General features: G+C 47.1%; 2 protein-coding genes across 2 annotated transcripts; both read right to left on the bottom strand.

Moving 5' to 3' along the window:
- Window positions 1–968: 968 nt before the first annotated feature.
- Window positions 969–2,844, bottom strand: LOC140578678 (zona pellucida sperm-binding protein 4-like). Its single transcript, XM_072700417.1, has 8 exons — window positions 2,579–2,844; window positions 2,307–2,494; window positions 2,126–2,223; window positions 1,896–2,053; window positions 1,607–1,799; window positions 1,382–1,529; window positions 1,232–1,307; window positions 969–1,160 (listed from the first exon to the last, which is right to left on the bottom strand). Exons 1-8 carry the CDS (start codon window positions 2,805–2,807, stop codon window positions 1,045–1,047), a joined length of 1,206 nt encoding a protein of 401 aa, XP_072556518.1. The 5' UTR covers window positions 2,808–2,844; the 3' UTR covers window positions 969–1,044.
- An 11,890-nt stretch (window positions 2,845–14,734) lies between these two features.
- LOC111858332 (zona pellucida sperm-binding protein 4-like) lies at window positions 14,735–16,591 on the bottom strand. Its single transcript, XM_072700619.1, has 8 exons — window positions 16,329–16,591; window positions 16,059–16,246; window positions 15,878–15,975; window positions 15,648–15,805; window positions 15,368–15,560; window positions 15,145–15,292; window positions 14,995–15,070; window positions 14,735–14,925 (listed from the first exon to the last, which is right to left on the bottom strand). The coding sequence occupies exons 1-8, from the start codon at window positions 16,555–16,557 to the stop codon at window positions 14,813–14,815; spliced, it is 1,203 nt and encodes a 400-aa protein (XP_072556720.1). The 5' UTR covers window positions 16,558–16,591; the 3' UTR covers window positions 14,735–14,812.
- Between the last annotated feature and the right edge of the window lie 4,818 nt (window positions 16,592–21,409).

Below are 21,409 nucleotides of genomic sequence, written 5' to 3'. Positions count from 1 at the left end.
CCCTTTTATGGCCTGGTAATGGAGTGGTGGGACCCCCCCAACCAACACATTGATGAAAGGCACTATATAAATTGAATTCAAAGTGGGTAATGGCACACAGTTATGCCAAAAACTTTTCCCTGTCTATGCATCAATGCTGAAAATGTGGTTTCTGAAAACCTCCACCCTGGAAAAACTGCTAAAGAGGGAGAAAAACCTCCAAGTCCAAGGTCAACTGGCTGCCAACCCCAATGGGCTACTAATGTCACTGAAAATGAGTTCACCATTCACTGTCAGGTTTGCTTTTGCCAGCATGTTAACCTCAAGGTCTTGCAAATTGATGGGATTTATAAACCTTAGCCAGTCACATGTGGACAAGGCCTTGCTATGGGGTCCTGTGGTGAAGCACCAGTATTGGTGAGAGCACAACACTTAGCTGCTAGTCACAGCTTGATGTGATCCATTCCCAGTTGATAGGGACTCTGCTGTGGAAAGTTGGAGGCTCCAGTCACAGCAGCTACATCACCAAGTCAGCCATTAGTTTTGCTGTGTTGGGGTGGTTGATGTTGGATTGTCGGCCTAATCAAATGCCATGTGTGGTTTGCTCTGGTGGCAGAGTCAGTTTCTGCCAGTAGAGGGTTCCAAGGAGGATAGTCCCTGGGGGACAACCACTTGGCTTCAACTGGTTGCATCCTACAGCAGTCACCTTAGCCCTTACCTCAAATGCAGGTGAAGGTTCTGCTGTTGCTGCATTGATTTCAGTGCTGGCAGACAGCCTGGCCACATGGGTCATGTCTAGACAGCAAGTAGTTTTGGGGTAGGGTGCTGTGTTCTTGTGGCTGCTATACAAGTGTAGTCATCATAGCCATGAGAAGTTTTAAAATGACACAAGTCTGCCTAACTTATGCAGTTTCACATATTCACCCCCCTCCCACCCAAAGCTAATACTCCACACCCACTTTGTTACAGACAACAGGACAAGCAGAATGTAAAGTCACCACCTTTTATTAAGGCACAATTCCACAGAAACTGAGAACACATTCACCCACTAGGCACAGCTTTCCATCACCACTGGCCAGCCATGTATCGGCCTCTGGGGGCCACCAGATCGATTTCCCCACTGGACACCACAGCCTTCTCATGGGAGGAGGTGGTCTTGCGTACAGCAGCAACATCCCTACCTGAAATGCAGGGAGGCAGGAGTCAGACACACAGCCATTCTGAAGGGGAAGCCAGCCAGCCTGGAGCTCACCTTTCCTGAAGCACCTCTGCTCACAGCTGTCAGTGGCCGAAGGGCGGCACACAGCTACACTGCAGTGGATGAACCCCTGCAGAGACACAGCAGGGCTTGCATTACTCCACATTTACAGGCTAGCCAACAGCCACAGCTCAGTGCCGTTACCTTCCCCCGGTAAAGTTGCTGGGAAGCTGGGTCCACAAATGTGAACATCTTGACAATGAAGCGCTTGTAGTGGGTTGGGAAGGGAAGCCCAGAGGAGCCATCCACAGGAACCAAGGTGGTCTGGTACTTGTCACCCGGGTAGGGACACCTGTACCAGGAGACCTCAAGTAAGGAAGGCTCATTTCTTGGTGGTAGTACCCCCACAGGGTCCGGCTTGTCACTCACCCATCAACCAGGAGGTTCCACTGAGGCAGGCTCAGAGGGTCAAGGCCAGCTGCTACCCAGCAGTCCTCCAGAACCAGGACAAGGTTGGGGTCTGTCCTATTCAGGATGCGAACCTCTACATACAGTGGCTGCCGCAACACCTTGGTAATAGGGTAGTCACTGTCCTGGTAGTAGGAGGTATATGCAGCAGCTCCTGCACAGATACCAGCGGGGGGGGGGGGGGGGGGGGGAGGAAACCCAGTCACCACATACCTACAGGGACAGTAGCAGGTCCCAAGCTGTATTGTACCTTCATCACACCCTTTAGTGAAACACTGGCCATTTGCCAGCCTCAGCTCCACCCGGAGAGGCCCTGGAGCAGCTACTGGCAGAGGTGGTGGAACTGTATTCACGGCAGCCACCAGGGAAGCAACCTCAGCACCCCAATACCTACACTGGAAGAGCAGCCTGCCAGGCAACAGCAGGCCATCAGATACAGACACCAGCAAGGAGGGCTACAGGGCCAAAGACTCCACTCACTCATAGAGGGAGTCCCTTGTGATGGATCCCAGGGGACCCACACCAACTTCATATGAAGAAGTCATCCTGTTCTCATACACTACATAGTCACCATCCAGCTAGAAAGGGAACCACGGGTAAGCTACACACCTCAGCAATAGAGCCTCATCCACAGCCTGCTTCCAAGGATGCAGAAACCCACCTTGACCACAGTGCCACAGGCAGTCACAGGGAAGGTGTAGATGGCAAAGGCATTTGTAGTGGCAACAGGGAGGCAAGGGGCAGCGTTTCCACCCAGCAGGGAGAGACTGGCCACATCCAGCTGGGGCACAGTGGAATCCTTGGCCACCACAAGCACAAACTGACCATCCCTTGTGCACTGCACAGTCACTGTAAGAGGGAGCCACACATGCCTAAGTTTAATTCACATATACTTAGCCAGAAGAACCATGACTAGGAAGGCATCAGCCTCACCTGCATTCCCATAGTAACACTGCTGGCCATCAAAGCAGCAGTTTATGGCTTCACAAGCAGCCTTGCCAAAAGCAGGATCCCCACACGGAACCTGCTCATACACTTGGCATTTGGCAGAAGTGGGAACGAAATCCTTCACAGCCGTTTTCTGTGCGAAAGACACGGCGAGAACAGCGAGCAAGACGCTTGCGTGAACCCAAAGCTGCCGAATACAGCGCGATTTCTCCATGATGAATGTGAGTGGAGTGATAAGCAGTAGGTCGAATTAGTTCTTTAAATACCTCCTTGTCTCGATTTGCGTTTCAGTTCAGTAATCGGGTTAATAGGGAAACCACACGAGGTTGCTTGGAATCTACTTGGATCCGACTAGAGTAATTTGCACCCAGTATTTACTGATTCCACGTACCTCATCTATACTTAACATGTATGCAGCCCACTAAATCCCCAAAAGGATATTTATTATGTTTCGTATGCACAATGTAATAATTATAAGTTAAATTGTATGTGAAACGCACAGTAGATAATTACTAGTTATTTGCAGCAAATATTTACCGATTGCACCATATCTACTTGACATCATACATTCAATGTAAAATGTATTAAGTAACAGCCTTGGACGCCGATCACACGAATTTCTACTGTCTAGGTTTTAGTAGAGTGTTACCTTTCTTTGTGTGATTAGTGGTTTGATGTGTGTCTCGGTTGAGCTACATTTGCTGCACATTAAACTTTCGTAGATGGGCAGCGTGTTCTTTATTTTTCGGGATACCCTAAGCATGTTTGGGGGGGGGGGGGGTCTTAACATTTTAATTTTGTTGTAAAAAAAAAAAAAAGATAACTTTACCTTGTAGGAAAATTTTATGTAAAACGATTTCAGACACCCCTAATGTGGACCGTACCATTTTAACCACCTCGGCGCTAGAAGCAGCCAGTCGGTTGCGTCATTCATTCTCATTGAGTGACCTGTTTATTATCTTCGTCTGTCATGGTACTGTTTGTCGTGCATTGGTAAATGTAAGTAGCCAAAAGAATTGTAGCCTGTTGAAAATGTGTTATTTTACAATCTTCATTTATTCGTTCAAGTGTTTCATCTACTGATGAAATCTGACGTCTTTATAAGTTGAATTACTTACCATTGTCCTTCTGAGGCAGGTGTTCTGTCGAGTTGAGCTACTTTTTCTCGAGGTAAACTACCGTAGTGCTAATCGATAGCCCTAACCATAGCTTACCTCGACAAAGTAGCTCATCTCGACAGAACACCCCTACAGTCAACGTTAGTTACGTTAACTAGCAAGTTAAGCTAAATTCTCTATTTAAACCAGGCTTATTTGATGAGGTAAAAATCGATCATGGTCATTCTCCAAGGAGATGAACTCTCTATGTTTTCATTCTCATTTTATCATGAATAAATTGTACCTTTCTGAAATTAATTTGCCACTTAGCCTGTGTGGTTTGTTATTAGGCTAATGTTAAAGCATAAGAAGGTCTAACGTTATGCTCTGAAAAAACATTACTATAAGTGAAATCTATAGGGGCAAAAATTTTTTTTGCTGTTCAGCCAAATGGCTATTTCAATATTAGTTTAAATACTAGAACTCGTGGCCATAAGTGGGAATTAGCAGGAGAACATTTTAAAACAAATTTGAGGAAGCACTTCTTTACACAGTGTGTAGTTAGAGTATGGAATAGTCTTCCTGCTAGTGTAGCGCAAGCTAAAACCCTGGGTTCCTTTAAATCAGAGCTAGATAAGATTTTAACAATTTTAAGCTATTAGTTAAGTTCTCCCCAAACGAGCTTGATGGGCCGAATGGCCTCCTGTCGTTTGTAAATTTCTTATGTTCTTATGTATTGATTCTGCATTCCACAATTTCATATTTATGGACATTTTTAGAAGCTTCATCTGATAGCCCAGATACTATTTGTTAAATATAGATTAGATTTTATTCACATACACACTATGAGTAAAAGGAAAGATGGAGACATCAGACACACTTTTGATAAAAGAAGAGTAAGTAGGAAATATTAGTGGTAAGAGCTAGAGGACATTACACTAAAACTATAGGTGCAGTTTTGCAAACTTTTAATGTGTATGAAGGAAAGTGGTGGTCAGCAGAAGGCAGGAGAGGCACAGGAGCAGGGAGATGGCAGGATGAGGACTGTGCAGGCAGCAGGAAGATGGCAGGATGAGGACAGTGTGCAGGACAGTGAGCAGGCAGCAGGGAGATGGCAGGATGAGGACAGTGAGCAGGCAGCAGGGAGATGGCAGGATGAGGACAGTGTGCAGGAAGATGGCAGGATGAGGACAGTGTGCAGGACAGTGAGCAGGCAGCAGGAAGATGGCAGGATGAGGACAGTGAGCAGGACAGTGAGCAGGTAGCAGGAAGATGGCAGGATGAGGACAGTCAACAGGCAGCAGCGAGATGGCAGGATGAGGACAGTGTGCAGGACAGTGAGCAGGTAGCAGGAAGATGGCAGGACGAGGACAGTGTGCAGGCAGCAGGGAGATGGCAGGATGAGGACAGTGTGCAGGCAGCAGGGAGATGGCAGGATCAGGACAGTGAGCAGGCAGCAGGAAGATGGCAGGATGAGGACAGTCAGCAGGCAGCAGGGAGATGGCAGGATGAGGACAGTCAACAGGCAGCAGGGAGATGGCAGGATGAGGACAGTGTGCAGGACAGTGAGCAGGTAGCAGGAAGATGGCAGGATGAGGACAGTGTGCAGGCAGCAGGGAGATGGCAGGATGAGGACAGTGTGCAGGCAGCAGGGAGATGGCAGGATCAGGACAGTGAGCAGGCAGCAGGAAGATGGCAGGATGAGGACAGTGAGCAGGCAGTAGGGAGATGGCAGGATGAGGACAGTGTGCAGGACAGTGTGCAGGCAGCAGGGAGATGGCAGGATCAGGACAGTGAGCAGGCAGCAGGAAGATGGCAGGATGAGGACAGTGAGCAGGCAGCAGGGAGATGGCAGGATGAGGACAGTGTGCAGGACAGTGAGCAGGTAGCAGGAAGATGGCAGGATGAGGACAGTGTGCAGGACAGTGAGCAGGCAGCAGGGAGATGGCAGGATCAGGACAGTGAGCAGGCAGCAGGAAGATGGCAGGATGAGGACAGTGAGCAGGCAGCAGGGAGATGGCAGGATCAGGACAGTGAGCAGGCAGCAGGAAGATGGCAGGATGAGGACAGTGAGCAGGCAGCAGGGAGATGGCAGGATCAGGACAGTGAGCAGGCAGCAGGGAGATGGCAGGATCAGGACAGTGAGCAGGCAGCAGGGAGATGGCAGGATCAGGACAGTGAGCAGGCAGCAGGAAGATGGCAGGATCAGGACAGAGTGCAGGACCAAGAGATGAGTTAAATTGTCCATGTAGGGAGCAGAAATATAAAGTACAGGTATTTTATGGGACCTACTGAAATAAAGGTAGCTGATTATGAGAAAGACCTTGGTGTGTATGTTGATGCTTCCATGTCTCATTCTCGCCAGTGTGGGGAAGCAATAAAAAAGGCCAATAGGATGTTGGGGTACATCTCCAGGTGTGTGGAGTTTAAGTCAAGGGAGGTAATGCTAAGATTATACAATTCCTTGGTGAGACCTCACCTAGAATATTGTGTACAGGTTTGGTCACCATATCTTAAAAAGGACATAGCGGCCTTAGAAAAGGTGCAGCGTAGGGCCACAAGAATGATTCCTGGTCTTAGAGGAATGTCATACGAGGAAAGGTTATTTGAGCTAAATCTGTTCAGCCTCAAGCAAAGGAGACTGAGGGGGGACATGATCCAGGTCTATAAGATTCTAACAGGTTTGGATGCTGTTCAACCGAATAGTTACTTCAGCATTAGTTCAAATACAAGAACTCGTGGCCATAGGTGGAAATTAGCGGGAGAACATTTCAAACTGGATTTAAGGAAGCACTTCTTTACACAGCGTGTAGTCAGAGTATGGAATAGTCTTCCTGATAACGTAGTGCAAGCTGAATCCTTGGGTTCCTTTAAATCAGAGCTAGATAAAATTTTAACAACTCTGAGCTATTAGTTAAGTTCTCCCCAAGCGAGCTCGATGGGCCGAATGGCCTCCTCTCGTTTGTATAGTTCTTATGTTCTTATGTTCTTATGTTCTTAAATTAGGCTGTACTTTAAGATCTACTGTATCATCAAGACAGATATTAGCCTAATAGGCAAATATTTATTTCTGAAGGCTGTTGGAGCTGGGGGGACTGTGAGGGCAGGAATAACACCAGACTGCTGGACCAGACCAGGCTGTTTGTAAATGTATAGGCTTATTACTTTTACTAGTATACTTCTCCTAGGATAATTCCTGGGAGTTATCAAAACCAAATTATAGGGATAAGGATAATGAGATCTTCTGTATTGATTCTCATTTTGTGACCGTGTGTTACATACATGTTAGTAAACATTTCTAGCGTATCTTGCACTCTTAACATTGATCCTGGTGGCGACTATTCGTATTGATGCGGTAGAGGACCATAATGGTCATAGAAGTGTTATGAAGGCAGTACTCCCCAATTATAGAGGGGTAATTCGCACTCTGACCCTAAGTATATCGATACTGTTTCTGTGGTTGATTGGGTGCGTTCGACTACCTGCAACCGCTTACGGCGCTGGCTTAAAGCAATGCATTCTGGTCCTGACACAATGCATCATGGTTAAATTTTTATTTTTATTTTTTTTATTGCCCACCACCACCCCCCCTCTTCGGAGGACAACTTTATTTTACATTACATTCAAGAGCAAAGAGTGTGGCTGATCCAAACCAGAAAGAAATTATACTTCCAGATCGAGTGGACAGGCTTTTGGCCCCAGCCGGGGTGGATCCAGTGGTCGTGGTGCATGTTGGCACCAATGACATAGGAAAGGGCAGAAGGGCTGTTCTGCAAGATAAATTTATAGAAGTCGCGGATAAGCTTAGAAGCAGAACATCCACGGTGGTATTCTCTGGAATACTTCCCGTGCCACGTGCAAGTCAGGCAAAATTAGCTGAGATAAGGGGATTAAATGCGTGGCTAAAATGGTGGTGTAGGAAAGAGGGGTTCAGGTTTATGGGGCACTGGAAGACCTTCTGGAACAGGTGGGACCTGTTCAAGCCGGACGGGTTGCATCTGAACCATAGGGGAACCAGTGTATTGGGGAGGCGTATGTGCAGAATAGTTGAGGAATGTTTAAACTAGGGACTGGGGGGGCAGGGAGGTCAGTTAAGAATTTATGTGGGGAGAGACGGAAAGCCCAAATAAAAATTAAAAGTAGACACTGTAAAAGGCCTACCATTAGTGGTCTGTATTTGAATGCTAGGAGTATTAGAAACAAAATTAATGACTTAGAGGCTTTAATTTCTTCAGACAATTATGACATTATAGGAATAACTGAAACATGGATGAGTGACAATGATGGTGATGAATATAATATGGATGGTTATACGTTGTTCCGTAGAGACCGGATAGGCAAGAAGGGAGGTGGTGTTGCAGTATACGTAAAAGAAAACTTGCAGGCAAGGGATCTCACTGATAAAAATAAAAATTCAGAAGCTGTATGGATCAAACTTGATGCTAAAGATTCAAATGGCCTAATTGTCGGGGTTTGTTATAGGGCACCTAATGTAGCTGTAGAGGAAAGCAGAATATTATATGATGATATCAGGATTATGAGTAATAAAAATGATGTGGTGGTTATGGGTGATTTTAATTTACCTGGGATACAGTGGGACACAGTCTCTGGCTCTTCTGTAAATGAACTTGAGATGGTGGAATTAGTACAGGATTGTTTTTTTACTCAGTTTGTTAATACTCCTACCAGGGGAGAAGCCCTTCTTGATCTCGTTTTTTGTAATAACCAGGATAGGATTGGAAAATTAGAGGTTTTAGACCCATTGTACGGTAGTGATCATAACATGGTTAAATTCGAGGTTAATTTTAGTGTCCAAAGAGCAAAGTCTAAATTAAAAGTATACAATGTTAGGAAGGCTAACTTTAATGGTATGAGACGGAAATTAGAAACTGTAAACTGGACAGAGTTAAATAGCAAAACAGTAGAAGAGGCATGGGAATTTTTCAAAAGCACATTGTTGCAAGTGCAAGAGGACTTCATACCTGTTTCCAGCAAAACTAAATCTAGGAAACGACAACCAAGGTGGTTTACTAAGGAAATTAAGAATAAAGTCAGGAGGAAAAGGGCTCTGTTCCACAACTGGAAAATAACTAATGATTTCAAAATCAAGCAGGAGTATCTAAGTCTACAGGCAGAGTTAAAAAATGACATTAGGCTATCAAAGAGGGATGTAGAAAGAAAAATTGCATTGGAGGCTAAGCATGACAGTAAAGGTTTCTTCCAATATTTTAACTCCAAGAGAGCACTAAAAGCTGAAATCACTAATTTACAGGATAGTAAGGGCCTTATAATTGATAACGAAATTGATATGGTAAATGAGTTTAATGATTATTTTTCAAGGGTGTTCACAATAGAGAACACAAGTAACTTACCACCAATTAATACGAATACAGCATCGTCTATGACCAATATATGTATAACTGAGGTTGATGTGATACTAAGCCTAGCTAAACTCAAAATAAATAAATCACAGGGGCCTGATGGCATCTTACCTTTAGTCTTGAAAGAGATGAGGGATATTATTAGCCAACCTTTGACTTTAATATTCCAGAAATCGTTATCTGCGGGTGTGGTACCATCAGATTGGAAGCATGCTAATATAACACCCATATTCAAAAAAGGGGATAGAAGTAATCCGGCAAACTATAGGCCAATCAGTTTAACTAGCATTACTGGAAAAATAATGGAAGCTATAATTCAAGTGAAAATGGTAGATTACCTAGATGCAAATAACATTATAAAGGATAGCCAACATGGATTTAGGAGAGGTAGATCCTGCTTAACGAATCTGCTTGAGTTCTTTGAGGAAGCTACAAGTGAAATTGATCACAAAAAGGCCTATGATGTGATTTACTTAGATTTCCAGAAAGCCTTTGATGTTGTCCCCCACAAACGGCTCTTGTTAAAGCTTAAAGCTGCAGGAATTTTAGGAACTGTGGCAGCTTGGATCAAAAACTGGCTAACTGATAGGAAGCAGCGAGTAGTTATTAGAGGCACTATGTCACAGTGGGCCTCCGTTTATAGTGGGGTACCGCAGGGTTCAATTTTAGGACCACTATTGTTCCTAATTTACATTAATGATATTGACACGAATACATACAGTAAACTGGTTAAATTTGCAGACGACACTAAGGTGGGCGGGGTAGCAGATACTAATCTAGCAGCAGAGAGGCTCCAACGGGATCTGGATTTAATTAGCGAATGGGCTGATACTTGGCAGATGAAATTTAACACAGATAAATGTAAGGTAATCCATGCAGGGAGCAGAAATATACAGTACAGATATTTTATGGGTTCCACTGAAATAAAGGTAGCTGATTACGAGAAAGATCTCGGTATGTATGTTGATGCTTCCATGTCCCACTCTCGCCAATGTGGGGAAGCAATAAAAAAGGCGAACAGAATGTTGGGTTATATCTCTAGATGTGTGGAGTTTAAGTCAAGGGAGGTGATGTTACACTTATATAATTCCTTGGTAAGACCCCACCTAGAATACTGTGTGCAGGTTTGGTCACCATACCTCAAGAAGGACATTGCTGCCTTAGAAAAGGTGCAACGAAGAGCTACGAGAATGATTCCTGGTCTTAGAGGAATGTCTTACGAGGAGAGGTTAGCGGAACTGAATCTGTTCAGCCTTGAGCAAAGGAGACTAAGGGGGGATATGATTCAGGTCTATAAGATTCTAACGGGTCTGGATGCCGTTCAGCCAAATGACTATTTCAATATTAGTCTAAATACTAGAACTCGTGGCCATAAGTGGAAATTAGCGGGAGAACATTTTAAAACAAATTTGAGGAAGCACTTCTTTACACAGCGTGTAGTCAGAGTATGGAATAGTCTTCCTGCTATTGTAGTGGAAGCTAAAACCATGGGTTCCTTTAAATCAGAGCTAGATAAGATTTTAACAACTCTGAGCTATTAGCTAAGTTCTCCCCAAACGAGCTTGATGGGCCGAATGGCCTCCTCTCGTTTGTAAATTTCTTATGTTCTTATGTTCTTATGTTCTTATTTGTAGGTTTTCTTTGAATATTTCCATATTTCCAAAATACTCAGGCCTCTTTAAAATGTTACATTTCATAAGGTGTATACTTATAATTTGTTCATAATTTCTGATGGTAGCCATAATTGAAACACTAGTCTTTTCAAATTTTTAAATGCTGTTTATTTTTAATAATAATTATGACTATTACAAAATAGCTTTCTCTTTTGTTTTGAATATACAATAAACAAAAAAGATGTTTTTTGTAATCTGTTTACCAAGAGTGCCAATTTATCAAGAGGCATGGTTAGTGGATGTTAGAATTGATTACCATTTGCTCTGGCGTTCCGCTGAAGTTTTTCTGTGCCTCAGCAGCAGGGCAGGATTTGGAGATATGAAGCAGCAGTATTACCCATTTCCCTGAGGTGTTTTTTCTGTTTTCATTCTAGGGAGAATGTTTGAGGGCAGTGCATCCACAATGCTGTCATCACTGGATATCGTAGGTGCCCTCAGTGAAGACACCCTTTTATGGCCTGGTAATGGAGTGGTGGGACCCCCCCAACGAACACATTGATGAAAGGCGCTATATAAATTGAATTCAAAGTAGATAATGGCACACAGTTACAAGCCAAAAACCATTTTCCCTGTCTATGCATCGATGCCGAAAATGTAGTTTCTGAAAACTTTCACCCTGGAAAAACTCCAGAGGAAGAAAAACCTTTGGAGGTCCAAGGTCAACTGGCTGCCAACCCCACTGGGCTATTAACGTCACTGAAAACGAGTTCACCATTCACTGTCAGGTTTGCTTTTGCCAGCATGTTAAGCTCAAGTTCCTAAAAATTTGGATGGGATTTATAAACCTTAGCCAGTCACATGTGGACAAGGCCTTGCTATGGGGTCCTGTGGTGAAGCCCCAGTCTTGGTGAGAGCACAACACTTAGCTGCTAGTCACAGCTTGATGTGATCCTTTCCCGGTTGATAGGGACTCTGCTGTGGAAAGTTGAGGCTCCAGTCACAGCAACTACATCACCAAGTCAGCCATTAGTTTTGCTGTGTTGGGGTGGTTGGTGTTGGATTGTCGGCCTAATCAAATGCCATGTGTGGTTTGCTCTGGTAGCAGAGTCAGTTTCTGACAGTAGAGGGTTCCAAGGAGGATAGTCCCTGGGGGACAACCACTTGGCTTCAACTGGTTGCATCAAGGGCAGGTGAAGGTTCTGCTGTTGCTGCATTGATTTTACAGTGGCGGCAGCCAGCCTTTACCGCAGTGAACGAGAGGGTAGCCTCCCTTCGCCTTCGGGTGGGGGGAAGGGTCCTGACTGTTGTTTGTGCTTATGCACCAGGTGGCAGTCCAGATTACCCACCCTTTTTGGAGTCCTTGGAAGGGGTGTTGGAGAGCACTCCTCCTGGGGACTCTCTTGTTCTACTGGGGGACTTCAATGCCCACGTGGGCAATGACAGTGAGACCTGGAGTGGCGTGATTGGGAGGAACGGCATCCCCGATCTGAACCTAAGCGGTGTTTTGTTGTTGGACTTCTGTTCACATCATGGATTGTCCATAATGAACACCATGTTCAGGCATAAGGGTGTTCATATGTGCACTTGGCACCAGGACACCCTAGGCCACAGTTCAATGATCGACTTTGTAGCTGTGTCATCGGACTTGCAGCCGCATGTCTTGGACACTCGGGTGAAGAGAGGGGCGGAGCCGTCAACTGATCACTACCTGGTGGTGGGTTGGCTCCGCTGGTGGGGGATTAAGCCGGTCAGACCTGGCAGGCCCAAGCGTATAGTGAGGGTCTGCTGGGAACGTCTGGCGGAATCCCCTGTCAGGAGGAGTTTCAACTCCTACCTCCGGCAGAACTTCTCCCATGTCCCGGGGGAGGCTGACTGGAGCTGTGGCCGTAAGGTGGTCGGTGCCTGTCGCGGCGGCAATCCCCGAACCCGCTGGTGGACACCAGTGGTGAGGGATGCCATCAAGCTGAAGAAGGAGTCCTACCGGGCTTTTTTAGCCTGTGGGACTCCAGAGGCAGCTGACAGGTCCCGGCAGGCCAAGCGGGGTGCGGCTTCGGCGGTCACTGAAGCAAAGACTCGGGTATGGGAGGAGTTTGGCGAGGCCATGGAAAACGACTTCCGGACGGCTTCGAGGCGATTCTGGGCCACTATCCAGCGGCTCCGGGCGGGAAAGCGGTGCAACATCAACACTGTTTATGGTGGGGGTGGGGATGGAGTGCTGCTGACCTCAATACGGGACGTTTTGGGTCGGTGGAGGGAGTACTTCGAAGACGATCTCAATCCCACCAATATGGAAGCAGAGTATGGGGACTTGGGTGTGGACTCCCCTATCTCTGGGGCGGAGGTCGCTGAGGTGGTTAAAAAGCTCCTCAGTGGCCAGGCCCCGGAGGTGGATGAGATCCGCCCAGAGTTCCTTAAGGCTCTGGATGCTCTGCGGCTGTCCTGGCTGACACGCATCTGCAGCATCGCGTGAACATCGGGGGCAGTGCCTCTGGACTGGCAGACTGGGGTGGTGGTCCCCCTCTTTAAGAAGGGGGACCAGAGGGTGTGCTCCAACTATAGGGGGATCACACTCCTCAGCCTCCCTGGTAAGGTCTATTCGGGTGTTCTGGAGAGGAGGGTCCGCCGGATTGTCGAACCTCGGATTCAGGAGGAGCAGTGTGGTTTTTGCCCCGGCCGTGGAACAGTGGACCAGCTCTGTACTCTCCACAGGGTTCTGGAGGGTTCATGGGAATTTGCCCAACCAGTCTACATGTGTTTTGTGGACTTGGAAAAGGCATTCGACCGTGTCCCTCGGGGAGTGCGGGGTGCCGGGCTTCCTTTTAAGGGCTGTTCGGTCCTTGTATGACCGGTGCCAGAGCTTGGTCTGCATGGGCGGCAATAAGTCGGACTTGTTTCCGGTGAGGGTTGGACTCAGTCAGGGCTGCCCTTTGTCACCGATTCTTTTCATAGTTTTTATGGACAGGATTTCTAGGTGCAGCCAGGGCTTTGAGGATGTCCGGTTTGGTGACCTCAGGATCAGGTCTCTGCTTTTTGCAGAAGTGGTTCTGTTGGCCTCATCGGACTGCGACCTTCGGCTCTCGCTGGGACAGTTCGCAGCCGAGTGTGAAGCGGCTGGGATGAGAATCAGCACCTCCAAATCCGAGACCATGGTCCTCAGATGGAAAAGGGTGGAATGCTCTTTCCTGGCCGGGGATGGGGTCCTCCCCCAAGTGGAGGAGTTTAAGTACCTTGGGGTCTTGTTCACAAGTGGGGGGGGGGGGGGGGGGAACGATGGAGCGGGAGATCAACAGGCGGATCGGTGCGGCTTCTGCAGTGATGTGGGTGCTGCATCGGTCTGTCATGGTGAAGGAGCCGAGCCAAAACTCGATTTACCAATAGATCTATGTTCCTACCCTCACCTATGGTCACGAGCTGTGGGTAGTGACCGAAAGAACGAGATCGCGAGTGCAAGCAGCCGAAATGAGTTTCCTCCGCAGGGTGGCTGGGCTCTCCCTGCGAGATAGGGTAAGGAGCTCGGTCATTCGGGAGGGACTCAAGTAGAGCCACTGCTCCTCAGCATCGAGAGGAGCCAGATGAGGTGGCTCGGGCATCTGATTAGGATACCTCCCTGATGAGGTGTTCTGGGCATGTCCCACTGGGAGGAGGCCCCGGGGAAGACCCAGGACATGCTGGAGGGACTATGTCTCTTGGCTGGCCTGGGAATGCCGTGGGATTCCCCCAGAGGAGCTGGATGATGTGGCCAGGGAGAGGGAAGTCTGGGTTTCTCTGCCGAGACTGCTGCCCCCATGACCCAACCTCGGATAAGTAGGAGAAAATGGATGGAAAATGGACAGATGGCAGCCAGCCTGGCTACATGGATCATGTCTAGACAGCAAGTAGTTCTGGGATAGGGTACTGTTCTATACAAGTGTAGTCACTGTACATGAAGTTTCAAGTGACACAAGTCTGCCTAACTTATGCAGTTTCACATATTCACCCCCCCTCCCACCCAAAGCTAATACTCCACACCCACTTTTGTTTGTTGTTACAGACAACAGGACAAGCAAAATGTAAAGTCACCACCTTTTATTAAGGCACAAGCCCACAGCAGCTGTGAGAACACATTCACCCACTAGGCACAGCTTTCCATCACCTCCAACCAGCCATGTATCGGCCTCTGGGGGCCACCAGATCGATTTCCCCACTGGACACCACAGCCTTCTCATGGGAGGAGGTCTTGCGTACAGCAGCAACATCCCTACCTGAAATGCAGGGAGGCAGGAGTCAGACACAGCCATTCTGAAGGGGAAGCCAGCCAGCCTGGAGCTCACCTTTCCTGAAGCACCTCTGCTCACAGCTGTCAGTGGCCGAAGGGCGGCACACAGCTACACTGCAGTGGATGAACCCCTGCAGAGACACAGCAGGGCTTGCATTACTCCACATTTACAGGCTAGCCAACAGCCACAGCTCAGTGCCATTACCTTCCCCCGGTAAAGTTGCTGGGAAGCTGGGTCCACAAATGTGAACATCTTGACAATGAAGCGCTTGTAGTGGGTTGGGAAGGGAAGCCCAGAGGAGCCATCCACAGGAACCAAGGTGGTCTGGTACTTGTCACCCTGGTAGGGACACCTGTACCAGGACCTCAAGTAAGGAAGGCTCATTTCTTGGTGGTAGTACCCCCACAGGGGCCAGCTTGTCACTCACCCATCAACCAGGAGGCTCCACTGAGGCAGGCTCAGAGGGTCAAGGCCAGCTGCAGCCCAGCAGTCCTCCAGAACCAGGACAAGGTTGGGGTCTGTCCTATTCAGGATGCGAACCTCTACATACAGTGGCTGCCGCAACACCTTGGTAATAGGGTAGTCACTGTCCTGGTAGTAGGAGGTATATGCAGCAGCTCCTGCACAGATACCAGCAAGGAGGGGGGGAGGAAACCCAGTCACCACATACCTACAGGGACAGTAGCAGGTCCCAAGCTGTATTGTACCTTCATCACACCCTTTAGTGAAACACTGGCCATTTGCCAGCCTCAGCTCCACCCGGAGAGGCCCTGGAGCAGCTACTGGCAGAGGTGGTGGAACTGTATTCACGGCAGCCACCAGGGAAGCGACCTCAGCACCCCAATACCTACACTGGAAGAGCAGCCTGCCAGGCAACAGCAGGCCATCAGATACAGACACCAGCAAGTAGGGCTACAGGGCCAAAGACTCCACTCACTCATAGAGGGAGTCCCTTGTGATGGATCCCAGGGGGCCCACACCAACTTCATATGAAGAAGTCATCCTGTTCTCATACACTACATAGTCACCATCCAGCTAGAAAGGGAACCACGGGTAAGCTACACACCTCAGCAATAGAGCCTCATCCACAGCCTGCTTCCAAGGATGCAGAAACCCACCTTGACCACAGTGCCACAGGCAGTCACAGGGAAGGTGTAGATGGCAAAGGCATTTGTAGTGGCAACAGGGAGGCAAGGGGCAGCATTTCCACCCAGCAGGGAGAGACTGGCCACATCCAGCTGGGGCACAGTGGAATCCTTGGCCACCACAAGCACAAACTGACCATCCCTTGTGCACTGCACAGTCACTGTAAGAGGGGTCCACACATGCCTAAATTTAATTCACATACTTAGCCAGAAGAAGCATAACTAGGAAGGCATCAAACTCACCTGCATTCCCATAGTAACACTGCTGGCCATCAAAGCAGCAGTTTATGGCTTCACAAGCAGCCTTGCCAAAAGCAGGATCCCCACACGGAACCCTCTCATACACTTGGCATTTGGCAGAAGTGGGAACGAAATCCTTCACAGCCGTTTTCTGTGCGAAAGACACGACGAGAACAGCGAGCAAGACGCTTGCGTGAACCCAAAGCTGCCGAATACAGCACGACTTCTCCATGATGAATGTGAGTAAAGTGATAAGCAGTAGGCTGAATTAGTTCTTTAAATACCTCCTTGTCTCGATTTGCATTTCAGTTCAGTAATCGGGTTAATAGGGAAACCACACGAGGTTGCTTGGAATCTACTTTGATCCGACTAGAGTAATTTCCACCCAGTATTTACTGATTCCACGTACCTTATCTATACTTAACATGTAATAATTATAAGTTAAATTGTATGTGAAGCGCACAGTGGACAATTACTAGTTATTTGCAGCAAATATTTACCGATTACACCATATCTACTTGACATCATACATTCAATGTAAAATGTATTAAGTAACAGCCTTGGATGCCGATCACACGAATTTCTATTGTCTAGGTTTTAGTAGAGTGTTACCTTTCTTTGTGTGATTAGTGGTTTGATGTGTGTCTCGGTTTAGCTACATTTCCTGCACATTAAACTTTCGTAGATGGGCAGCGTGTTCTTTATATTTCGGGATACCCTAAGCATGTTTTGGGGGGGGGGTCTTAACATTTTTATTTTGTTGTAAAAAAAAAAAAGATAACCTTACTTTGTAGGAAAATTTTATGTAAAACGATTTCAGACACCCCTAATGTGGACCGTACCATTTTAACCCGTATAGTCAACGTTAGTTACGTTAACTAGCAAGATAAGCTAAATTCTCTATTTAAACCAGGCTTATTTGATGAGGTAAAAATCGATCATGGTCATTCTCCAAGGAGATGAACTCTCTATGTTTTCATTCTCATTTTATCATGAATAAATTGTACCTTTCTGAAATTAATTTGCCACTTAGCCTGTGTGGTTTGTTATTAGGCTAATGTTAAAGCATAAGAAGGTCTAACGTTATGCTCTGAAAAAAGGGGCAACGTAAAAAAACTAGCTACCAAATAATATGCCCTATTATTTGAATTTTAGTGGTATCTCAAAAAGGCCTACGATGTGATCTACTTAGATTTCCAGAAGGCCTCTGATGTTGTCCCCCACAAACGGCTCTTGCTTAAGCTCAAAGCTGCAGGGATTTTAGGAACTGTAGCAGCTTGGATCGAAAACTGGTTAACTGACAGGAAGCAGCAGATAGTTATTAGAGGGACAATGTCACAGTGGGCCTGCGTTCATAGTGGGGTACTGCAGGGTTCAATTTTAGGACCACTGTTGTTCCTAATTTACATTAATGATATTGACACCAATACATACAGTAAACTGGTTAAATTTGCAGACGACACCAAGGTGGGTGGTGTAGCAGATACTGATCTAGCAGCAGAGAGGCTACAATGGGATCTGGATTTAATTAGCGAATGGGCTGATACCTGGCAGATGAAATTTAACATAGATAAATGTAAGCTAATCCATGCAGGGAGCAGAAATATAAAGTACTGTCATGACCTGCATGTCCAGTCCTCGTTTGTGTGCCATGCCCTCCTCGTTAACCCCGTGTCAATTCCCATCGTATCAGCTGTCTTGCATTTATTCTGAGGTCACGTCCTGTACTTAGTCTGTGTTGAAGTCTGTTTTCCCAGGTCTGTCATTGATGTTTGTGGAAGTCTGTGCCCTGTCTGTCCGTCTGCCCTCAATAAATCCCTTTGCCTTGGATTTACGGCTCCCGGACTCTGCTTCACTGCGCCCTGCTCGTTCGCCCTTTTTTCGATTCACAACAGAATGACAGACCTCGCATGGAAGGTACCCCCCCCCTGACCGAGGACGTTTACCTCGGTCTGGTCGACATGGTCCTTTACTGGCTGGCCCAGCTGGAGGTCCAAGAAGACCCGGTAACCTGGGCATTAGCCAGCCAAAGCCGGGACATTTTGGAGGAGATGTCCCTCGCTGAGGACGCACATCTTGTGGAGGATGTGCGCGAAAATCTCCGGCTGCTACGGGAGAGGCTGACCGAGCAGAGGACCCAGCTTATTGAGCCTCCACCAAAAGCCCTGAGCCGGAGAAGGAAGAGAGGAGGTAAGAAACCCAAAGAAGGGCCGGCGATCTTCTTAGGAACGGCTTCTCTCTCTGCTTCTTCCTCCACCGGGTATCGGAAGGAACCCCTTCCGACCCTGGATCCAGTGGTGTTTACCCCCGACGTCACAGCGGCCGCTGCACTGCAACCACCTGACGCCCGCAACGCCGCTGCTTTGTGGCCAGCACCAGCAGCCTGCCCTTTTTCAGAAGCGTGCCCGGCCCTTAAGGGGCCCAGGTCAGTTTGGGACGTCATTCCCCGGATCCCCAAGGTCCTTAAAGGGGCAACGCCCGCTGCCAAGGCGCAAGCCCCAGCCATGCCGGTGGCTGATGCAGCGCCCCCTCCGGTTCCTGTGTTGCCTGACCCGCTGGTTCCTGTTTCCTGACCCGCTCGGACATTCTTCACCCTTCAAGGTCTGTTCTGGAGGGTGATGGATGACGTGGCAGTGCAGAGCTCCCCCGAGGCTACTCAGCTATGCACGCAAGGGGAGTTCACAGCATTTACTCCAACCTCATCACCACGCGAGCTGGACAGAATCTCCGAGATGGTGAGGAGGCTGCTCCAGTTAAGGAGGGAGTGGACTCCCTCAACAGCGGTTCCTGACATGCCTGTCCAGCCAGCTACCGTGGCGCCCAGCGAGGCTCTGGCTGCAGCGCCCCCTGCTGGCCCAGAGTCAGCGGTTGCTGCTGTGGCGCCCCCCTGCTGGTCCAGAGTCGGCGGTTGCTGCTGCGGTGCCCCCTGCTGGCCCAGCGTCGGCGGTTGCTGCTACGGCGCCCCCTGCTGGCCCAATGACATAAATTCTGTAATAGAACACGTAAGGTAGTTGTTTATTTATTGTTAGTTACTGTAATGTTGCACGGCTTTGTTTAATCTTTTAGTCTGTGATGAAGGCATTCAAGTAAGAATTGCATTGTACTCTGTACATGACAATAAGAACTTTGAATCCTTGAAATAAATGTATTTGATCTTTTTCCTGGCAGCTATGTTTTTACACAGGGCCCCTATACACAATAGTTTATTTTTTCACTGCTAACAGTTTGGATGAGGAGTTGGTTATTGTAAAAGAAGCAATGTGCATGCAGGTGATATTTGTATAGATTTATCTACACCCTTCTGGCAGTGCTGCCATTGCAGTCAGGTCTCGCAGACTACGAAGAGTAGAAGTTGTCCGACTTGACTGCAGTCAGTTTATACTCCACCCCTGCAGCCGCCGGCAGATGGCGCTCCACGTCACGTCAGCCGCAGACAGACCAAACCTAAGCCCAAGTCGAGCGCACCCGTTAATTTAAATAAATGTGTACTGCTGATACAGGCTTGCCAACTATAACGCATCTGGCGTGACACACGTTCAGACTCTCACTCACGAAATATTATAAAGGTGTGGTTACCACGATTGCAAGGGTTAGCTTCCCACCCCAGCTGTGTGTGTGTAGAGTTTTGCATGTTCTCGTCATTGCCCGTCGTGAAGGTGAATACAGGGCTACCAACTTTGGCCAGCTGACTGGCGTGAGATTTTCAATTCGAAATAAGTTTGCACACTGATTTAAATGTATACGTTACAGTTTTATTAACTTGTAAATAGTATGTAAGCTTTGCAGACTAACCCAGCGCTTTTGATGCAGCAAATTTTAGTTTTATAATTGAATAATATACATTTGTCGTAGGATTCCTTGCGTGAGCGCGAGAGTGAGAGTCTGAAAGCGTGAGTGCCACACCAGATGCGTGAGAGTTGGCGACCCTGTGAATGTGTATGAGAGAGATATCCATGTTTGCTTCATAGTCCCAAGGTTCTTTTTATGTAATAAGGTCTCCTTATGGCTCTGCTGTTGAAATCAGAGAAATAAAACAGAAAATGAATTAGCCTGAAAAATGAGTCTTGGGTGATTGCTGTAGATTCTAGGGCTGCTGAGAACGCATTTGTCTGAGTTTCTAAACCAGAACTTCACACTTTTTTATGAACAAGGTCTCTGCATTTTTGCTGTTGTAGGAAGGCCAGCTGGTCTCTGAGCTAATTGTTGGCTTGATAAGCTTTTTCCAGTTTTTTCTCTTTCACTTTTAACGAGAATGTGTTTTATGGAGTTAGACGGCATCTAAGGGAATGCATTAATGAAGGAATACAGCTTTTAGTGCATTTGTTTTCCTGACTTTTCAGTGATTCCAGAGCAGATATAAATTGCTGTTATCTTGTGTGTGAATGAACAGTGAGCTGTAAGTTCTGGTAAGCAATGATGCTAATTCTGACGCTCCCTGGTCGATGCTTCAAACAACATAAAAAAATTAAATGAAGCATCAACCCCCAGGACAGGTGGAAATGGAATAAAGGGCACAATGGAGATATATCAATATATACCATAAACTTACTGTTACATATAATCCAGAAAGAAATTATACTAGTAGCAATATTGTGCTGTATTTGCAGGTTTTCTTTGAATATTTCTATATTTTCAAAATACTCAGGCCTCTTTAAAATGTTACATTTCATAAGGTGTATACTTAGCATTTGTTCATAATTTCTGATGGTGGCCATAATTTTTAAATGCTGTTTATTTTTAATAATAATTATGCCTCTATTACAAAATAGCTTTCTCTTTTGTTTTGAATATACAATAAACAAAAAAGATGTTTTTTGTAACCTGTTTACCAAGAGTGCCAATTTCTCAAGAGGCATGGTTAGTGGATGTTCTGTGCCTGGTCACACCTGCTTTGTGTTGGGATTCCAGCCCTCTCTCGGACAAAGACTGTATCGAGGTGGGACACCTGAGCTTTCAGGCCCTTTTTACTCCTGGACACATCGTGGGTCACATGATTTACCTCCTTGATGGCCGAGCGTTTGGCAGAACGTGCAGTCTGTTCTCGGGTGACCAGCTGTTCCCATCAGGGTGCGGTGAGTTCTTAG

Source organism: Paramormyrops kingsleyae, chromosome 16 (genome assembly GCF_048594095.1).
Source record: "Paramormyrops kingsleyae isolate MSU_618 chromosome 16, PKINGS_0.4, whole genome shotgun sequence".
NCBI lineage: Eukaryota > Metazoa > Chordata > Actinopteri > Osteoglossiformes > Mormyridae > Paramormyrops > Paramormyrops kingsleyae.
Note: the sequence above shows the minus strand (reverse complement) of the source record. Positions and strands in the feature narration are given on the sequence as shown.

Excerpts from the sequence above, each read along its gene's own strand:
- LOC111858332 (XM_072700619.1), bottom strand. The coding sequence starts at position 16,557 with ATGGAGAAGTCGTGCTGTATTCGGCAGCTTTGGGTTCACGCAAGCGTC. Across the intron at positions 15,976-16,058 it reads CCTGTGGCACTGTGGTCAAG|CTGGATGGTGACTATGTAGT; the intron begins GTGGGTTTCTGC and ends TTCCCTTTCTAG. Across the intron at positions 15,561-15,647 it reads CACTAAAGGGTGTGATGAAG|GAGCTGCTGCATATACCTCC; the intron begins GTACAATACAGC and ends GTATCTGTGCAG.
- LOC140578678 (XM_072700417.1), bottom strand. The coding sequence starts at position 2,807 with ATGGAGAAATCGCGCTGTATTCGGCAGCTTTGGGTTCACGCAAGCGTC. Across the intron at positions 2,054-2,125 it reads ACAAGGGACTCCCTCTATGA|GCTGCTCTTCCAGTGTAGGT; the intron begins GTGAGTGGAGTC and ends GTTGCCTGGCAG. Across the intron at positions 1,800-1,895 it reads CACTAAAGGGTGTGATGAAG|GAGCTGCTGCATATACCTCC; the intron begins GTACAATACAGC and ends GTATCTGTGCAG.